The 21,136-nt window shown below is 45.4% G+C and overlaps 1 protein-coding gene and 1 non-coding gene across 13 annotated transcripts in view; both read right to left on the bottom strand.

The window, feature by feature from the left end:
- The window catches only part of LOC115131435 (thyroid hormone receptor beta), a 137,961-nt gene that overhangs the window by 24,876 nt on the left and 91,949 nt on the right, over positions 1 to 21,136 (bottom strand). For 6 of the 12 annotated variants that reach the window (XM_029663165.2, XM_029663159.1, XM_029663158.1 and 3 more), the window contains 3 exons: positions 4,155 to 4,209; positions 3,900 to 3,972; positions 3,452 to 3,505 (listed from right to left, as the gene is read on the bottom strand). In XM_029663165.2, coding sequence (XP_029519025.1) covers positions 3,452 to 3,469 — 18 coding nt within the window. In that variant the 5' untranslated portion in view covers positions 3,470 to 3,505; positions 3,900 to 3,972; positions 4,155 to 4,209. The remainder of the gene's footprint in view (positions 1 to 3,451; positions 3,506 to 3,899; positions 3,973 to 4,154; positions 4,210 to 21,136) is intronic. The other 6 variants (XM_029663160.1, XM_065020397.1, XM_065020398.1 and 3 more) reach the window with 1 other exon arrangement.
- On the bottom strand, positions 7,088 to 7,161 carry trnaa-ugc (transfer RNA alanine (anticodon UGC)). The gene has a single exon. It is a non-coding gene; the product is annotated as a tRNA-Ala (tRNA).

The following is a 21,136-nucleotide window of genomic DNA, read 5'->3' as shown; positions in this document are numbered from 1 at the left end:
TTGCTCAGCTATGTTGACTCAATGAATGTGTTCAACACAATGTTTCAATAGTGATGAATTCAAACAGATCCTTCAAGATTCAATTACTTAATTGACTGATCAAATAATAGGTTCATTAATTTGTTCATTTGGTCTACTGGGTTGCACCACCGTGAAATGAACATCTCAATGGTACTAAGTAACTGTTACTGAGTAGTAAACGTTTCAGAGAGCAGAGTTTTTTGCATCCACTCTTCTGACGACTCCATCGACTCTACAGACCCTTCAAAGAGCTCGAGCTGCTTGCCACTAAAACCCAAAACACCAAGACAGCAACCGTCATTCAACAATCAAATATAGTATTGCAAAGGCATCATTTCAATCTTAGATGCCATGCACACACTGTAGATATACTATTTGTTCATAAGCAGCATAAAATCACTCTTTCACTAAATTAAAATCTCTCCTGAATAAAAAGAAAAAATAATATCTCCCTCTAAACATAAACACTAATATCTACTCAAAACTCACCCAAAGAATGGGATCTTTTTTGGAGCAAGTGTGATTGTTCCTCCAGACCCAGGCATTGCCAGTGATAATGCTAGGGTTGAACCGTTAACTGATCCACAGAGGTGAGGTGACCGTTGTTCCCATGCGTTAATACATTCAAGGATAACCATGAATTATGCCATTTCTGTTGTATTTCTGAGGTCTCACAGAAAGGTCAGCGGATCTAAGGATATGGGTATAACAGTACCAGGGAGAGCCGTTCCTCAGCACCTGTCGATACTGGATAGCGAAGCAGGCTTTTCGCTAATATATTCCCTCCCTGATCGATCACTTGAGGTCTCAGAGGGTTCAAAGCTGGTCAACAACAATTTTCAGATGGCAGGCTTCAGTCTTGCAAGGATAGGGCCTGGTGTGACGTGTTATCCTGAGCCAGATGTCCCCGTCCAACACCGTGTTACCTGAGGAGGACACTAGGCTAACACCAGGCCCCGGGCAACCTTCCCCTCACAAGGCCGGGGTGAGCCGAGGCAAACCGTTGGGAGAGCCTCGATGATTCACAATGAACACTCCAATGTTCACCCCAAAGTGAGTGTGACTAAAGTCTATTAGGTTTATCACTATATTAGCTCACAAGGTGTCAAGTGTGTTAACAATAACAAGAAAATTGTCTTTTCCTGGGGCTTTCTGCTAATGACACCTATATTTTCTGGTACTAAATTAAACATATATTCTTTACACTTCCGTTAATATTGGTAGCAAGTGTGATAATTAGAAGTTCCATTGTTGGTAATCCATAAAGTAATTTGTGCCACAACAGTGCACAGTGCTGCCGGATCACGTTCAGAGTTATACCTACTACTAGATCTACTACTACTAGATACCTTTTCAGTGGGAAATGTCTACACATTATCGACCTGCTCACAGGGGAAGCCTACTCAGAAAAGGAATTATGGTGTTTGGTGAATCTCAGGCAATGGTGTCATAGTTAATGACAAGCAGATGCTAGTAGTCAATACTGCTATTCAGGTCCAAATCACCTAACATGTCGGAAACTGATTGTGTAGCTCAATAATTTCACCAAGAAATGTAAAATATGCTATTATCTGGTACATTGTCTTGAACAGATATTTGGACAAAAGCGCTAAGGTTAGCGTATGGTGACAGTGGCCAGGTAACCAAAACCAAACCATGGAATGATGTCTTTTCTCATCCATAGATAAGGGGTAAGGAAACAAACATGTTATTTTCTCATTTGGGTGAACTGTCCCTTAGGCTCTGTTAATTTGTGTTAGTATCGAAGGGTTGATACTGCAATATAATATAACACTGCAATATAATATAACTATACAACTGGCCAAAAGCTCTCTCTCTCTCTCTCTCTCTCTCTCTCTCTGAGAACGAGCGAGACAGAGGGGGAGAGAAAGAGAGATGGACAGACATTCAAAAGGTTTCAGTGAGAGCTACAGGACAGACAGACAGACAGACAGACAGCATGTTGTGTCCCGCATCCATCTGGATGAGAGACAGAGAACTGAATTATTCAAAACGGAACCTAAAAATGGAGCACTAAAAGAGGGGAGTGTGTGTGTGAGTGTGTGGGGGGTGAGGGGTGGGGGTGGGTTGAATGGGTTCATGAAATAGAATGAATGGGTTCATCAAATAGCACACTATCAGCCTTAGGGTAAAATTATTTTTGTAGAAGAGAAAACCACACAATTATACTACTTTACCCGGCAACAATACAGAAGCAGCCCTCTATGTTACCCATGGCAAAAGGAGTGACACGTGAATGCCTTTGACCTCATCACTGCACACGGATCCTCTGCCAGGTAACAGTAACAAACATCTAACATTCATGGCTCTGCCTAAGGCTGTGAGGCTGAAACGTTGGCACAGAAAATATATATTTGACACTTTGCAAGCGCAGTGTGCAGAAGAGCTTCTCCTCTTTAAACAGTGACAGAGAGGACCCAACCAAACCCTGTCTGTTTCCATATTCAGCCTGGACATTTCCACATGAATAAAACACAGACACCGAGAGTACCCAGCTGGCATGACGCTATCTCTCTCCCACGCAGACATTACTATTTAGTTCAGATCTCTGTCAGTAAGGCCAGCGGACACACACACATACACACACACACAGACATACACACACACATACACACAGCTTTCCGAGAATGAAAGGGAAGATCAAGGTGCATCTGAAATGGGGAAATGATTTAATGATTGGATCTCTAATTCATATGTGAGCTGCTATACAGTGGTTTAGAATGTCACTGACTGTTCTGACTGTTCCTTCTACCTCAGCCGTATGACATGCACATATATTAGATCAAATCGAGTTCAATAGGGTCAGAAACCTTTCAATAGTACATGTCATTCTCCTAATGACAAAATATATTCTGAGAGCACCCTTTAGTGCAGTGTTTCTTCACTGTTGTTCAACTACCCCCAATGTAAGACTTTACTATAACCCCACAAGACTACTTTACTATAACCCCACAAGACTACTTTACTATAACCCCACAAGACTACTTTACTATAACCCCACAAGACTACTTTACTATAGCCCCACAAGACTACTTTACTATAACCCCACAAGACTACTTTACTATAACCCCACAAGACTACTTTACTATAACCCCACAACCCAGACAGACAGTATAGAATAGAGAAGTATGAGGAGGAGGAACAGAACTATGTAGAGAGATAGAATGACAGGGAGGACTGTAACTGTACTATGTAGATCACAGGAGGTTGGTGGCACCTTAATTGGGGAGGACAGGCTTGTGGTAATGGCTGGAGCAGAAGGAGTGGAATGGTATCAAACACATGTGTTTGATGCCATTCCATTGATCCGTTCCAGCTATTACCACAAGCCTGTCCTCCCCTCAGCAGCCAACACTGATGTAGATACATAGACAGCTAGAATAGTTGAGAGGGAGGTATAGAACTGTACCATTTTGCATGGCCTCATGTTTCCAGCGGGGGGTGGTGCATTTGTCTCCTTGCTCTAGAAACGAGAAGCAGAAAGCATTTAGAAACAGAAACAGTCTCTTTTTGTGAGTGTCACAGCACAGCACAGCACAGCACAAGACAGCACAGCACAAGACAGCACAAGACAGCACAGCACAAGACAGCACAGCACAGCACAGCACAAGACAGCACAGCAAGACAGCACAGCACAGCACAGCATGCCACACTCGCCTGGGTCAAAAGCCTTGATGATGAGGACATTCTTTTCAATTTAATGCAGTAAACAACCCCCCCCCCCCACACACACACACACAGACACAGATTTTGACCCAGACCAGTGAGGCATTCTGTGCTGTGACATGCACCCCCCCAAAGAGACTGTTCTGTTCTGACTGTTAGATGAATACTTCAATGTATTTTAAAAGTGTTACCTGACATGCTGCTGGGCTTCAGGGCATAGACACCATTCTCATACCCTCCCCTGCCTTCTGATACTGGCCTGGGCTGGAGGGAGATAGAGCTGGAGATTACATGGACAACTCACAGAAAACATAGCACTTAAACGTAACTCTCTAGCTCTCTGTATTCCCAGTCAGTTTCTAGGAGATCAGTATGACATTGTTAACTATACAGAAGGTACCCAGAGCCGTGTATAGATGAGTGTCTCTGATGGCACTTATTCTCACCTGTGCGGACTGTCAGAATCCCCCACGGTGATGCGTCGGCTTACACCATTGGAGCCTGAAAGACATACGAAGGGTTTTGTTCGATTTGCTTACGAAGGCTTCATTTGTGTGTACCGTATTGAAGTGATGCAAAGCAAACTGTCTGCTGACAAAAACAATTGCGGAGGGAAAGTCTGTTTGCTCAGTTGCTCTTTCAAACAGAGAGAACTTTGCAGTAGAGTTTGTTAGTAGAATGCCTTTCAGGTCAGATTCAGCTCTGTTGTTGTTATAGGTCACAGTCTTGGCCCCCCGAGGAACAGGTCTCCTATGCCAAGTGTGCCCTAGACATGCTTCCCACAGTGACACAGAGTGGACATAGATGGAACTTCAACCACACACACACACTCATATACACACACAAGCACAAACACAGCCTTAACAGGGAGAACAACACACAACAGAGAAAGAGAGACTACATGAAGATGCAGCCTATGGTCCCATACTATGTACATAACGATGCATGATAGAAGACTTGTCTCCAGCACATAACGATCATGGCTGTTGTATAGTATAGTATGGAAGTAGGCTAGATGTAAATGCGCTGCGCTGTATGTGTGTGTGTGTGTGTGTGTGTGTGTGTGTTGGAGGAGTGTTAGGGCAGCACAGAGTCAGTAAGTGGAATCAGAGAGCAGCAATGACAACATATTAACACACGCACACAAATACACGCACATTTTTGCGTACCACAGAAAGTGGTTCAGGTCAACTATATAACATGTTTTAACAAAAACATCTCCATGGTTACGTTTAAGCATTCCCTCCGAATGGTTAAGTTAAAGGTTCATGTTTGGATAGGTTGAAACCTCCCAAAATAAAAAACGAGTGCTTAGCACTGGGATTGAACCCAGCGACCCTCGGAGCCGGAGCTCACAGTTTACGGCTTCCGACAGCCCCGTCCACAATGCCCTAGCAAACCCCAAACCTACTGTACGGTAATAGTAGTCACCATTGCCCCTAGTGGCCCGTTTTGAAGTAATCTACTAATGTCCTGCTTACCTGCATGGACGTCAAATTTCGCAGCGGATCTTGAGCGATCTGGCTGGTGTGTCCATGTCAATGTGTGTGTGGGTGTGTATTAGGGATTCATATTTTCCAGGAAATCTACAAAGTTTCAATACCGGGAATAATTTATATTTATGCAGAGAGTCCCGGGAAATACTACCAAAATCAGAAGCGCCCATACAGTAAAAAATAACAAGTAATAAAAAGTAACACAATAACATAACGAGGCTATATACAGAGGGTACCGAGTCAGTGTGCGGGAGTACAGGTTAGTTGAGGTCATGTCGGTCAGGGTGAAGTGAATATGCATAGATAATAAACAACAAGTAGCAGCAGTGTACAAAAGAAATGGAGGGGGGGGGGGTATCAATGTAAATAGTCCGGTGTCCATTTGATTAATTGTTCAGCAGTCTTTTGGCTAGGGGGTAGAAGCTGTTAAGGAGCCTTTTAGTCCTAGACTTGACGCTCCGGTACCGCTATGACTCAGGTGACTGGAGTCTCTGACAATTTTATGGGCTGACCGCCTATTATATAGGTCCCGGATGGCAGGAGGCTTGGCCCCGGTGATGTACTGGGCCGTACGCACTACCCTCTGTAGCGCCTGACGGTCAGATGCCGAGCAGTTTCCATACCAGGCGGTGATGCAACCGGTCAAGATGCTCTTGTTGGTGCAGCTGTATAACTTTTTGAGGGTCTGGGGACCCATGCCAAATCTTTTCAGTCTCCTGAGGGGGAAAAGGTTTTGTTGTGCCCTCTTCACAACTGTCTTGGTGTGTTTGAACCATGATAGGTCGTTGGTGATGTGGACACCAAGGAACTTGAAACTCTCGACCCGCTCCACTACAGCCCCGTCGATGTTAATGGGATCAGCTCCTTAGTCTTGCTCACATTGAGGGAGAGGTTGTTGTCCTGGCACCACACTGCCAGTTCTCTAATCTCCTCCCTATAGGCTGTCTCATCGTTGTCGGTGATCAGGCCTACCACTGTTGTGTCGTCAGCAAACTTAATGATGGTGTTGGAGTCGTGCTTGGCCACGCAGTCATGGGTGAACAGGGAGTACAGGAGGGGACTAAGTACACACCCCTGAGGGGCCCCAGTGTTGAGGATCAGTGTGGCAGATGTGTTGTTGCCTACCCTTACCACCTGAGGGCGGCCTGTCAGGAAGTCCAGGATCCAGTTGCAGAGGGAGGTTTTTCTTGACACACTGCTCGCTTAAACCGGAAGCCAGCCACACCATTGTGTCAGAGGAAACACTGTATAACTTGCGTCCGAAGTCAGCGTGCATGTGCCCGGCCGTCACAAGGAGATCCCAGCCGGCCAAACCCTAACTTAACGATGCTGGGCCAATTGTGCTCCGCCTCATGGGTGTCCCAGTCGCGGCCGGGTGTGACACAGCCCGGGATCGACCCGGATCTGTAGTGACGCCTCTAGCACTCGGAGGCGTCCGCATGGTCCTAAAGCACACCGTTGCCTCGTTTTCTATCATAAAACTGGGGAGGACAAAAATGCAATTTCAGAATGTCCCCCCAGCCCCAGTGAAAGTTGTGCCCCTGGTATTTTCACATGAATAAGAGAGACGTGCTTTGATAATGCAACCTATGGATTACAGAATAAAGTTATACATTTTCATGCGAGACAGGAGTCAGGATTTGGGGTTTCAGTGGAATTGGGATGATAGGAAAATAGCCTAGGCACTATATAAGGCTACTCCTACGTGAGTCAATAGATAGATAATACACTTGATTTAGGCTACATTATTGCATGCTAAATGTTTCTGATTAGTGATAGATGAGCAAACGATTAAATGATCTACCACTTCTCCAGCCAGAGATCAATTAACCAAATATACAGACAGAGATTCAGTGAAACAAAATCACTTTGATTGATTATCAGGTCCCCCGTGGGAATCAAACCCACAACCCTGGCATTGCAAGCGCCATGCTCTACCAACTGAGCCACACGGGACTCATCATTAGCCCTCACCTCAATTAAGCTAACATTTCCACAGCCTAATTGTTACCAAATATCCAAAGGAGATTCAGTGAAAACAAAGATCTGACATTGATTGATTTATCTGTATGAGTCCCCCACGTTAAACACGTTAAAGTCCTCCACGTTGTCTTAAAGCAGTGCCATGGCTCTGTCCCAATCAAAACGGTGCTGAAATGATCATGTAGGTGACCACACACAACTATTGCTTTAAAACAGTTGTATAGGACTTTGGGAGTTTTAGTATAAGCAAGAATTTGAAACATGCCTTCAATTACAATATTCCAATATTTTCATCATTCAGTTGATCATAGCGAAGGTGAATTTTCCTTTCTCTGCGCTTCCCAATAGCTGTTTCCTCGTCTCCTCAGTCCGCTGCCACCCAACTCCGCCGCTCTGTTCTCAACACCAGTTTAAATCAATATAGCCTGCTGTTTTCTAGAAGTCAGTTTTATTTCAGGTTCGGCCTCATTTCATTTCTGTGATGTCGAGCCAGGCCTGGGCTCGGGCTTCAGCTCATCGGGCTTGCATCGGACAGGGATCTAATTTTCAGTCCTGATGACAACTCTAAACTGCAGTCGGGTCTTGTGTGCAGTCCAGCAGTGTTAATTACAGTATGTGTATGCTTTGAATCTAGGCTAAAGGCTTATAAGAGACAACCTGTTTGGATAATGTGCTATTAGATTTTTGCCAATCTGCTGCTGTACATGTTGTGTATTTTGTGGAATTGCATTAGTGCTACATTGGAGGAAAATTTGGTAATTGAACAGTGTGAAGAGAAAATTGTAGAGGTGCAATCTTAGTGTGCACGTTTGCTGTACACAACTCAAACCCTCCTCCCATAGCCCCCTCCTTTGATGAACAGCTGGCTGGAGGTGAAGTACATAATGGGTACAGGGCATGGGGTGTGCATACATCCACTTATACTTAGTTATTTACATCATTTTAAGGATAAAATGATAATCTATCTACATGCAACTTGGCATCAGGACAATAATTGTAGCCTTATCAAAGGTAGCTGGGGAGTGCCTGTTGGCTGTAGTGGGGTTCACAGAAAGGTGTGTGTGTGTGTGTGTGTGTGTGTGTGTGTGAGAGAGAGAGTGAGTGAGTGAGTGAGTGAGTGAGTGAGTGAGTGAGAGTGGCTGACACAGCAGTGATAAATGAAAGATCAGTCTGGGTTAGATAGATATAGGGAGCAGTGGGTGGACTGTGTGTGTGTGAGTGAGTGTGTGAGTGTGGCTGACACAGCAGTGATAAATGGAAGATCAGTCTGGGTTAGATAGATATAGGGAGCAGTGGGTGGACTGTGTGTGTGTGTGTGTGTGTGTGGTGGTGTGTGTGTGGTGTGTGGGTGTGAAAGGTGTGTGTGTGTGTGAGTGAGTGTGTGAGTGAGTGAGTGAGTGAGTGAGAGTGGCTGACACAGCAGTGATAAATGAAAGATCAGTCTGGGTTAGATAGATATAGGGAGCAGTGGGTGGACTGTGTGTGTGTGAGTGAGTGAGAGTGGCTGACACAGCAGTGATAAATGAAAGATCAGTCTGGGTTAGATAGATATAGGGAGCAGTGGGTGGACTGTGTGTGTGTGTGAGTGAGTGTGAGTGAGTGAGTGAGTGAGAGTGGCTGACACAGCAGTGATAAATGAAAGATCAGTCTGGGTTAGATAGATATAGGGAGCAGTGGGTGGACTGTGTGTGTGTGTGTGAGTGAGTGAGTGAGAGTGGCTGAATGACAGCAGTGATAAATGAAAGATCAGTCTGGGTTAGATAGATGATAGAGTGGGAGCAGTGGGTGGACTGTGTGTGTGAGCAGTGTGAGTGAGTGAGTGAGTGAGTGGCTGACACAGCAGTGATAAATGAAAGATCAGTCTGGGTTAGATAGATATAGGGAGCAGTGGGTGGACTGTGTGTGTGTGAGTGTGAGTGAGTGAGTGAGAGTGGCTGACACAGCAGTGATAAATGAAAGATCAGTCTGGGTTAGATAGATATAGGGAGCAGTGGGTGGACTGTGTGTGTGTGTGTGTGAGTGAGTGAGTGAGTGGCTGACACAGCAGTGATAAATGAAAGATCAGTCTGGGTTAGATAGATATAGGGAGCAGTGGGTGGACTGTGTGTGTGTGAGTGTGAGTGAGTGAGTGAGAGTGGCTGACACAGCAGTGATAAATGAAAGATCAGTCTGGGTTAGATAGATATAGGGAGCAGTGGGTGGACTGTGTGTGTGTGTGTGTGAGTGAGTGAGTGAGAGTGGCTGACACAGCAGTGATAAATGAAAGATCAGTCTGGGTTAGATAGATATAGGGAGCAGTGGGTGGACTGTGTGTGTGTGAGTGAGTGAGAGTGGCTGACACAGCAGTGATAAATGAAAGATCAGTCTGGGTTAGATAGATATATGGAGCAGTGGGTGGACTGTGTGCGTGTGTGTGTGTGAGTGAGTGAGTGAGTGAGTGAGTGAGTGAGTGAGTGAGTGAGAGTGGCTGACACAGCAGTGATAAATGAAAGATCAGTCTGGGTTAGATAGATATAGGGAGCAGTGGGTGGACTGTGTGTGTGTCAGTGAGTGTGGCTGACACAGCAGTGATAAATGAAAGATCAGTCTGGGTTAGATAGATATAGGGAGCAGTGGGTGGACTGTGTGTGTGTGTGAGTGAGTGAGTGAGTGAGTGAGAGTGGCTGACACAGCAGTGATAAATGAAAGATCAGTCTGGGTTAGATAGATATAGGGAGCAGTGGGTGGACTGTGTGTGTGTCAGTGAGTGTGGCTGACACAGCAGTGATAAATGAAAGATCAGTCTGGGTTAGATAGATATAGGGAGCAGTGGGTGGACTGTGTGTGTGTGTGTGAGTGAGAGTGGCTGACACAGCAGTGATAAATGAAAGATCAGTCTGGGTTAGATAGATATAGGGAGCAGTGGGTGGACTGTGTGTGTGCGCCTTTATTATAGTTCCGCCATGATGATGATGGGGGCCATTTTCAATTACACTCCTCGATTCAAGCTTGGTAAATGAACAATCAGAACAACAAGACTTCCTCTCCTTGTGTAATGTTTTGTGTGATAAAGCTCAAAGTGTGTGTGTGAGAGAGAGACAGAGTGTTGTCTGAATACACCCACACCCACTTGGTCCACAGATGGCCTTTTTTAAGGAAATCACTTGGTTGAGCGCTTTGGTGAATGTCTAATTATAATTTGGGCACATAGAGTCCTGAATTACCACAGTGATACTAATGGCTCTGAACACACACACACACACACACACACACACACCCCACAGGCCTGAGTCAGCTGGAGAGAGCGATAGAGTGAGAGAAAGAGAGCATGGTCTCTCCCCCCATTCCCCCACTGTCCTCCTCCCCTTTCACCTATCTGTCAAAGCCATGTGGTTGTGTACCTCTCTTGCTCACTCTATTTCAATGTCTCTCAAATGAACTGCCTATTTGTTAGGTTTGAAAGAAGCTGATTGTTAAAACAATGGAGTCAAGTAATTTAATCATCTGTGATGTGATGGTCAAAAGACTTGATAAGTGCCTTTCATGTATCAGTCAATTCATGCTTTCATACAGGTACAAGAGAACACATCATGGTGATATCTATTTAGGAATAGACCTTTTCAATGGGCCTTTCCTTCAAAGACAAAAGGTTCCTCTGATTGAGACAACTGACGCAGCTCCAAGATAAACCAGCAATATTGCATTTTCAGTTTCTGTGTCCCAAACAACACACAATTTATTTTATTTTGGGCGCACTAGCTGTGTATATAGTAAACTCTGCAAAAAAGGAATGTCTTCTCACTGTCAACTGCGTTTATTTTCAGCAAACTTAACATGTAAATATTTGTATGAACATAACAAGATTCAACAACTGAGACATAAACTGAACAAGTTCCACAGGCATGTGACTAACAGAAATGGAATAATGTGTCCCTGAACAAAGGGGGGTCAAAATCAAAAGTAACACTCAGTATCTGGTGTGGCCACCAGCTGCATTAAGTACTGCAGTGCATCTCCTCCTCATGGACTGCACCAGATTTGCCAGTTCTTGCTGTGAGATGTTAACCCACTCTTGCACCAAGTTCCCGGATATTCCTGGGGGGGAATGGCCCTAGCTCTCACCCTCCGATTCAACAGGTCCCAGACGTGCTCATTGGGATTGAGATCCGGGCTCTTCGCTGAGCATGGCAGAACACTGACATTCCTGGGGGGGAATGGCCCTAGCTCTCACCCTCCGATTCAACAGGTCCCAGACGTGCTCATTGGGATTGAGATCCGGGCTCTTCGCTGAGCATGGCAGAACACTGACATTCCTGGGGGGGAATGGCCTTAGCCCTCACCCTCCGATTCAACAGGTCGTGCCATTGGGATTGAGATCCGGGCTCTTCGCTGAGCATGGCAGAACACTGACATTCCTGGGGGAAATGGCCTTAGGATTCAACAGGTCCCAGACGTGCTCATTGGGATTGAGATCCGGGCTCTTCGCTGAGCATGGCAGAACACTGACATTCCTGGGGGGGAATGGCCCTAGCTCTCACCCTCCGATTCAACAGGTCCCAGACGTGCTCATTGGGATTGAGATCCGGGCTCTTCGCTGAGCATGGCAGAACACTGACATTCCTGGGGGGGAATGGCCTTAGCCCTCACCCTCCGATTCAACAGGTCCCAGACGTGCTCATTGGGATTGAGATCCGGGCTCTTCGCTGAGCATGGCAGAACACTGCCACCAGCCATACTGCTCGTTCTGTGCGCGGTGGTATTGTCATGCTGGAGGATCATGTCAGGATGAGCCTGCAGGAAGGGTACAACATGAGGGAGGAGGATGTCTTACTTGTAACACACAGCGTTGAAATTGCCTGCAATGATAACAAGCTCAGTCCGATGATGCTGTGACGCACCCCCGCAGACCATGACGAACCCTCCACCTCTAAATCGATCCCACTCCAGAGTACAGGCCTCGGTGTAACGCTCATTCCTTCGACGATAAACGTGAATCCGACCATCACCCCTTGTGAGACAAAACTCGTCAGTGAAGAGCACTTTTTGCCAGTCCTGTCTGGTCCAGCGACAGTGGGTTTGTGCCCATAGGCGACGCTGTTGCCGGTGATGTCTGGTGAGGACCTGCCTTACAACAGGCCTTACAACCCCTCAGTTCAGCCTCTCTCAGCCTATTGCGGACAGTCTGAGCACTGATGGAGGGATTGTGCGTTCCTGGTGTAACTCGGGCAGTTGCTGTTGCCATCCTGTACCTGTCCCGCAGGTGTGATGTTCGGATGTACCGATCCTGTGCAGGTGTTGTTACACGTGGTCTGCCAATGTGAGGATGATAAACTGTCCTTCCTGTAGCCCTGTCTTAGGCTTCTCACAGTACAGACATTGCAATTTATTGCCCTGGCCACATCTGCAGTCTTCATGCCTCCGTGCAGCACGTTCATGCAGATGAGCAGGGACCATGGGCATCTTTCTTTTGGTGTTTTTCAGAGTTAGTAGAAAGGCCTCTTTTGTGTCCTAAGTTTTCATAACTGTGACCTTAATTGCCTACCGTCTGTAAGCCGTTAGTGTCTTAACGACCTTTCCACAGGTGCATGTTCATTAATTGTTTATGGTTCATTGAACAAGCATGGGAAACAGTGTTTAAACCCTTTACAATTAAGATCTGTGAAGTTACGAATTATCTTTGAAAGACATGGTCCTGAAAAAGGGATGTTTCTTTTTTTGCTGAGTTTATATTGGGTATATGGTGCCATTTGTGACACACCCGGTGGCTGGGATGAGTGGGCCACCTAACGTGGTGGAATACAAAATACAGTTTAGCAATAGTCACTGCATACATAACACAGTATCCACCTAAAGTTGTCCAATAGTATGTTCATGCCGTTATCAAAACTAACATATTCTCATCACATTAGTCTGGGAAGGATATAAGCAAAGTAGAAGTATCAATGAAAAGTACAGTACCATCTAACCAGCTACAATGTTTTCCATGAGCAAGAATGACACCATTATAATGTCAAGAAGAGTTAACCCTAAGATCTGGTGTGTGCTCATAAAGAATCTCTGAGTAGGAAGCTTGACCTAGAATCAGTTCTGCCTTTTAGATTCTAATGAATAAGATTGCATGTGATAGAGGGGTTCTACACACTGTGATGTTGTCCAGCTCACCATCGAAAGCACTGACCACCCCACAGAGAGGACCAGAGAACAGACACAGAGATAACAAATCTTACATAAACCTTATACAGAGAGAGAAAGAGAGAGTTTGAGAGCGAGAGAGAGAGAGAGAAAAAAGCCTTTGCCCCATTTTCGCATGAGGGTCTGCTATACAAATTGATAGAATGTGGTGTTGAGCGAAAAACATACAACATCATAAAATCCATGTACACAAACAACAAGTGTGCTGTTAAAATAGGCAAAAACAGATTTCTTCCCACCAGGACGTGTGGTGAGACAGGAATGCAGCTTAAGCCCCACCCTCTTCAACATACACCCCTCACATTTTTGTAAATATTTGAGTATATCTTTTCATGTGACAACACTGAAGAAATGACACTTTGCTACACTGTAAAGTAGTGAGTGTACAGCTTGTATAACAGTGTAAATTAGCTGTCCCCTCAAAATAACTCAACACACAGCCTGACCAACTTGCCCTCCAAATATACTTCTGCTGTTTTCAATCAGGATCTCAGCGATTACTGCCTCATTGCCTGTATCCGCTATAGGTCTGCGGTCAAACGACCACCCCTCATCACTGTCAAACGCTCCCTAAAACACTTCTGCGAGAAGGCCTTTCTAATCGACCTGGCCAGGGTATCCTGGAATGATTTTGACCTCATCCCATCAGTCGAGGATGCCTGGTCAATCTTTAAAAGTAATTTCCTCACCATCTGAGATAAGCATGCCCCGTTCAAAAAATGCAGAACTAAGAACAGATATAGCCCTTGGTTCACTCCAGACGTGACTGCCCTTGACCAGCACAAAAACATCCTGTGGCGGACTGCAATAGCATTGAATAGTCCCCGCGATATGCAACTGTTCAGGGAAGTCAAGAACTAATACATGCAGTCAGGAAAGCAAAGGCTAGATTTTTCAAGCAGAAATTCGCATCCTGTAGCTCTAACTCCAAAAACTTTTGGGACACTGAAGTCCATGGAGAACAAGAGCACCTCCTTCCAGCTGCCCACTGCACTGAGGCTAGGTAACACAGTCACCACTGATAAATCCATGATGATCTAACATTTCAATAAGCATTTCTCAACGGCTGGCCATGCCTTCCTCCTGGCTACTCCAACCCCGCCAACAGCTCCGCCCCCCCACCCCTGCAGCTACTCGCCCAAGCCTCCCCAGCTTCTCCTTCACCCAAATCCAGACAGCAGATGTTATGAAAGAGCTGCAAAACCTGGACCCGTACAAATCAGCTGGGCTAGACAATCTGGACCCTCTCTTTCTAAAACTATCCGCCGCCATTGTTGCAACCCCTATTACCAGCCTGTTCAACCTCTCTTTCGTATCATCCGAGATCCCTAAAGATTGGAAAGCTGCCGCGGTCATCCCCCTCTTCAAAGGGGGTGACACCCTAGACCCAAACTGTTACAGACCTATATCCATCCTGCCCTGCCTATCTAAAGTCTTCGAAAGCCAGATCACTGACCATTTAGAATCCCACAGTACCTTCTCCGGTTTCTGAGCCGGTCACGGGTGCACCTCAGCCACGCTCAAGGTACTAAACGATATCATAACCGCCATTGATAAAAGACAGTACTGTGCAGCCATCTTCATCGACCTGGCCAAGGCTTTCGACTCTGTCAATCACTGTATTCTTATTGGCAGACTCAATAACCTTGGTTTTTCTAATGACTGCCTCGCCTGGTTCACCAACTACTTTGCAGACAGAGTTCAGTGTGTCATATCGGAGGGCCTGTTGTCCGGACCTCTGGCAGTCTCTATGGGAGTACCACAGGGTTCAATTCTCGGGCCGACTCTTTTCTCTTTATATATCAATGATGTCGCTCTTGCTGCGGGCGATTCCCTGATCCACCTCTATGCAGACGACACCATTCTGTATACTTCTGGCCCTTCCTTGGACACTGTGCTAGCTAACCTCCAAACTAACTTCAATGCCATATAACACTCCTTCCGTGGCCTCCAACTGCTCTTAAACGCTAGTAAAATGAAATGCATGCTTTTCAACCGTGCCCTGCCTGCACCTGGCCTCCCGACTGGCATCACCACCCTGGACTAAAGGTCGACCGATTAATGGCCGATTTAATTAGGAGCGATTTCAAGTTTTCATAACAATCGGAAATCTGTATTTTTGGGCGCCGATTTGCTGTTTTTTTTATATACATCTTTATTGAACTAGGCAAGTCCGTTAAGAACACATTCTTATTTTCAATGACGGCCTAGGAACAGTGGGTTAACTGCCTTGTTCATGGGCAGAATGACAGATTTTCACCTTGTCAGCTCGGGGGATTCAATCTTGCAACCTTACAGTTAACTAGTCCAACGCAATAACGACCTGCCTCTCTCTCGTTGCACTCCACAAGGAGACTGCCTGTTACGCGGATGCACTAAACCAAGCAAAGTTGCTAACTAGCATTAAACTTATCTTATAAAAAACAATCAATCATAATCACTAGTTAACTACACATGGTTGATGATATTACTAGATATTATCTAGCGTGTCCTGTGTTGCATATAATCTGATTGAGCATACAAGCATACAAGTATCTAAATATCTGACTGAGCGGTGGTAGGCAGAAGCAGGCACGTAAACATTCATTCAAACAGCACTTTCGTGCGTTTTTACAACCTAAAACTTCTTACCTGGGAATATTGAAGACTCATGTTAAAAGGAACCATCAGCTTTCATATGTTCTCATGTTCTGAGCAAGGAACTCAAACGTTCGCTTTCTTACATAACACATATTGCACTTTTACTTTCTTCTCCAACACTTTGTTTTTGCATTATTTAAACCAAATTGAACATGTTTCATTATTTGAGGCTAAATTGATTTTGATGTATTATATTAAGTTAAAATAAGTGTTCAGTCAGTATTGTTGTAATTGTCATTATTCCAAAGAAAATAAAATACATTTAAAATCGGCCGATTAATCGATATTGGCATTTTAGGTCCTCCAATAATAGGTATCTGCGTTGAAAAATCATAATCGGTCGACCTCTACCCTGGACGTTCCGACCTAGAATATGTGGACAACTATAAATACCTAGGTGTCTGGCTAGACTGTAAACTCTCCTTCCAGACTCATTAAACATCTCCAATCAAAAATCAAATCTAGAATCGGCTTTCTATTTCGCAACAAAGCCTCCACTTCACTTCACTTACCCTTAGTAAAACTGACTATCCTACCGATCCTCGACTTCGGTGATGTCGTCTACAAAATAGCTTCCAATACTCTACTCAGCAAACTGGATGCAGTCTATCACAGTGCCATCCGTTTTGTTACTAAATCACCTTATAGCACCCACCACTGCGACCTGTATGCTCTAGTCGGCTGGCCCTCGCTACATATTCGTCGCCAGACCCACTGGCTCCAGGTCATCTATAAGTCTATGCTAGGTAAAGCTCCGCCTTATCTCAGTTCACTGGTCACGATAACAACACCCACCCGTAGCACACGTTCCAGCAGGTACATCTCACTGATCATCCCCAAAGCCAACACCTCATTTGGCTGCCTTTCCTTCCAGTTCTCTGCTACCAGTAACTGGAACAAATTGCAAAAATCGCAGAAGTTGGAGACTTTTATCTCCCTCACCAACTTTAAACATCAACTATCTGAGCAGCTAACCGATCGCTGCAGCTGTACATAACCCATCTGTAAATAGCCCACCCAATCTACCTAACTCATCCCCATACTGTTTTTATTTTATTTACTTTTCTGCTCTTTTGCACACCAGTATCTCTACTTGCACATCATCATCGGCTCATTTATCACTCCAGTGTTAATTTGCTAAATTGTAATTATTCGCTCCTATGGCCTATTTATTGCCTACCTCATCATGCCGTTTGCACACACTGTATATAGACTTTCTTATTTCTACTGTGTCATTAACTTGTTTATTGTGTTATTGGCTTGTTTATTGTTTACTCCATGTGTAACTCTGTGTTGTTGTCTATGTCACACTGCTATGCTTTATCTTGGCCAGGTCGCAGTTGCAAATGAGAACTTGTTCTCAACTAGCCTACATGGTTAAATAAAGGTGAAATAAATCAATAAAAAGAGACATTTGGTGGCTTGTTTTGTAGGGTAGGCATGGGTGACTGAGCTGTGTGCTAGTAGTTTAAACAGACAGCTCGGTGCATTCAGCATGTCAACACCTCTTACAAAAACAAGTAGTGATGAAGTCATTCTCTCCTCCACTTTGAGCCATGAGAGATTGACATGCATATCATTAATGTTAGCGCCCTGTGTACATTTAAGGGCCAGCCGTGCTGCCCTGTTCTGAGCCAATTGTAATTTTCAGAGGTCCCTCTTTGTGGCACCTGACCACACGACTGAACAGTAGTCCAGGTGCGATAAAACTAGGTGCCTTTAGGACCTGTCTTGTTGATAGTGGTTAAGAAGGTAGAGCAGCTCTCTATTATGGACAGACTTCTCCCCATCATAGCTACTACTGTATCAATATGTTTTGACCATGACAGTTTACAATCCAGGGTTAAGTCAAGCAGTTTAGTCAGTGTTCACATGCCCGAACACCTTGAATGGCTGCCTTATGCAAAAGAACACGATCCTCCCAGCCACTGACAGGGAAGGAGTCTGCAGCTTACGAATACAAATCAAATCAAATTGTATTTGTCACATGCGCCGAATACCATAGGTGTAGTAGACCTTACAGTGAAATGCTTACTTACAAGCCCTTAACCAACAATGCTTTAAGAAGTTAAGAAAAATAAGTGTTAAGTAAAAAAATAGGGGGAAAAAGTAACAAATAATTAAACAGCAGCAGTAAAATAACAATAGCGAGGTTATATACAGGGGGTACTGGTACAGAGTCAATGTGGAGGCTATATACAGGGGGTACCGGTACAGAGTCAATGTGGAGGCTATATACAGGGGGTACTGGTACAGAGTCAATGTGCAGGCTATATACAGGGGGTACCTGGTACAGAGTCAATGTGCAGGCTATATACAGGGGGTACTGGTACAGAGTCAATGTGCAGGCTATATACAGGGGGTACCGGTACAGAGTCAATGTGCAGGCTATATACAGGGGGTACTGGTACAGAGTCAATGTGGAGGCTATATACAGGGGGTACTGGTACAGAGTCAATGTGGAGGCTATATACAGGGGGTACTGGTACAGAGTCAATGTGGAGGTTATATACAGGGGGTACTGGTACAGAGTCAATGTGGAGACTATATACAGGGGGTACTGGTACAGAGTCAATGTGGAGGCTATATACAGGGGGTACTGGTACAGAGTCAATGTGGAGACTATATACAGGGGGTACTGGTACAGAGTCAATGTGGAGGCTATATACAGGGGGTACTGGTACAGAGTCAATGTGGAGACTATATACAGGGGGTACTGGTACAGAGTCAATGTGGAGGCTATATACAGGGGGTACTGGTACAGAGTCAATGTGGAGACTATATACAGGGGTACTGGTACAGAGTCAATGTGGAGGCTATATACAGGGGGTACTGGTACAGAGTCAATGTGGAGGCTATATACAGGGGGTACTGGTACAGAGTCAATGTGGAGGCTATATACAGGGGGTACTGGTACAGAGTCAATGTGCAGGCTATATACAGGGGGTACCTGGTACAGAGTCAATGTGCAGGCTATATACAGGGGGTACTGGTACAGAGTCAATGTGGAGACTATATACAGGGGGTACTGGTACAGAGTCAATGTGGAGGCTATATACAGGGGGTACTGGTACAGAGTCAATGTGGAGGCTATATACAGGGGGTACTGGTACAGAGTCAATGTGCAGGCTATATACAGGGGGTACCTGGTACAGAGTCAATGTGGAGACTATATACAGGGGTACTGGTACAGAGTCAATGTGGAGGCTATATACAGGGGGTACTGGTACAGAGTCAATGTGGAGACTATATACAGGGGTACTGGTACAGAGTCAATGTGGAGACTATATACAGGGTGTACTGGTACAGAGTCAACGTGGAGGCTATATACAGGGTGTACTGGTACAGAGTCAATGTGGAGACTATATACAGGGTGTACTGGTACAGAGTCAATGTGGAGGCTATATACAGGGGTACCTGGTACAGAGTCAATGTGGAGACTATATACAGGGGTACTGGTACAGAGTCAATGTGGAGACTATATACAGGGGGTACTGGTACAGAGTCAATGTGGAGGCTATATACAGGGGGTACTGGTACAGAGTCAATGTGGAGACTATATACAGGGTGTACTGGTACAGAGTCAATGTGGAGGCTATATACAGGGGGTACTGGTACAGAGTCAATGTGGAGGCTATATACAGGGGGTACTGGTACAGAGTCAATGTGGAGGCTATATACAGGGGGTACCGGTACAGAGTCAATGTGGAGGCTATATACAGGGTGTACTGGTACAGAGTCAATGTGGAGGCTATATACAGGGGTACTGGTACAGAGTCAATGTGGAGGCTATATACAGGGGGTACTGGTACAGAGTCAATGTGGAGGCTATATACAGGGGGTACTGGTACAGAGTCAATGTGGAGGCTATATACAGGGGGTACTGGTACAGAGTCAATGTGGAGGCTATATACAGGGGTACTGGTACAGAGTCAATGTGGAGGCTATATACAGGGGGTACTGGTACAGAGTCAATGTGGAGGCTATATACAGGGGTACTGGTACAGAGTCAATGTGGAGGCTATATACAGGGGGTACTGGTACAGAGTCAATGTGGAGGCTATATACAGGGGGTACTGGTACAGAGTCAATGTGGAGACTATATACAGGGGGTACTGGTACAGAGTCAATGTGGAGGCTATATACAGGGGTACTGGTACAGAGTCAATGTGGAGGCTATATACAGGGGGTACTGGTACAGAGTCAATGTGGAGGCTATATACAGGGGTACTGGTACAGAGTCAATGTGGAGGCTATATACAGGGGGTACTGGTACAGAGTCAATGTGGAGGCTATATACAGGGGGTACCAGTACAGAGTCAATGTGGAGGCTATATACAGGGGGTACTGGTACAGAGTCAATGTGGAGGCTATATACAGGGGGTACCAGTACAGAGTCAATGTGGAGGCTATATACAGGGGGTACCAGTACAGAGTCAATGTGGAGGCTATATACAGGGGGTACCAGTACAGAGTCAATGTGGAGGCTATATACAGGGGGTACCGGTACAGAGTCAATGTGGAGGCTATATACAGGGGGTACCAGTACAGAGTCAATGTGGAGGCTATATACAGGGGTACTGGTACAGAGTCAATGTGGAGGCTATATACAGGGGTACAGTACAGAGTCAATGTGGCTATATACAGGGGGTACTGGTACAGAGTCAATGTGGAGGCTATATACAGGGGTACCGGTACAGAGTCAATGTGGAGGCTATATACAGGGGGTACCAGTACAGAGTCAATGTGGAGGCTATATACAGGGGGTACCGGTACAGAGTCAATGTGGAGGCTATATACAGGGGGTACCGGTACAGAGTCAATGTGGAGGAGGCTATATACAGGGGTACTGGTACAGAGTCAATGTGGAGGCTATATACAGGGGGTACCGGTACAGAGTCAATGTGGAGGCTATATACAGGGGGTACTGGTACAGAGTCAATGTGGAGGCTATATACAGGGGGTACTGGTACAGAGTCAATGTGGAGGCTATATACAGGGGGTACTGGTACAGAGTCAATGTGGAGGCTATATACAGGGGGTACCGGTACAGAGTCAATGTGGAGGCTATATACAGGGGGTACTGGTACAGAGTCAATGTGGAGGCTATATACAGGGGGTACTGGTACAGAGTCAAT

This window comes from Oncorhynchus nerka, linkage group LG7 (genome assembly GCF_034236695.1).
Source record: "Oncorhynchus nerka isolate Pitt River linkage group LG7, Oner_Uvic_2.0, whole genome shotgun sequence".
Taxonomy (NCBI): domain Eukaryota; kingdom Metazoa; phylum Chordata; class Actinopteri; order Salmoniformes; family Salmonidae; genus Oncorhynchus; species Oncorhynchus nerka.
Note: the sequence above shows the minus strand (reverse complement) of the source record. Positions and strands in the feature narration are given on the sequence as shown.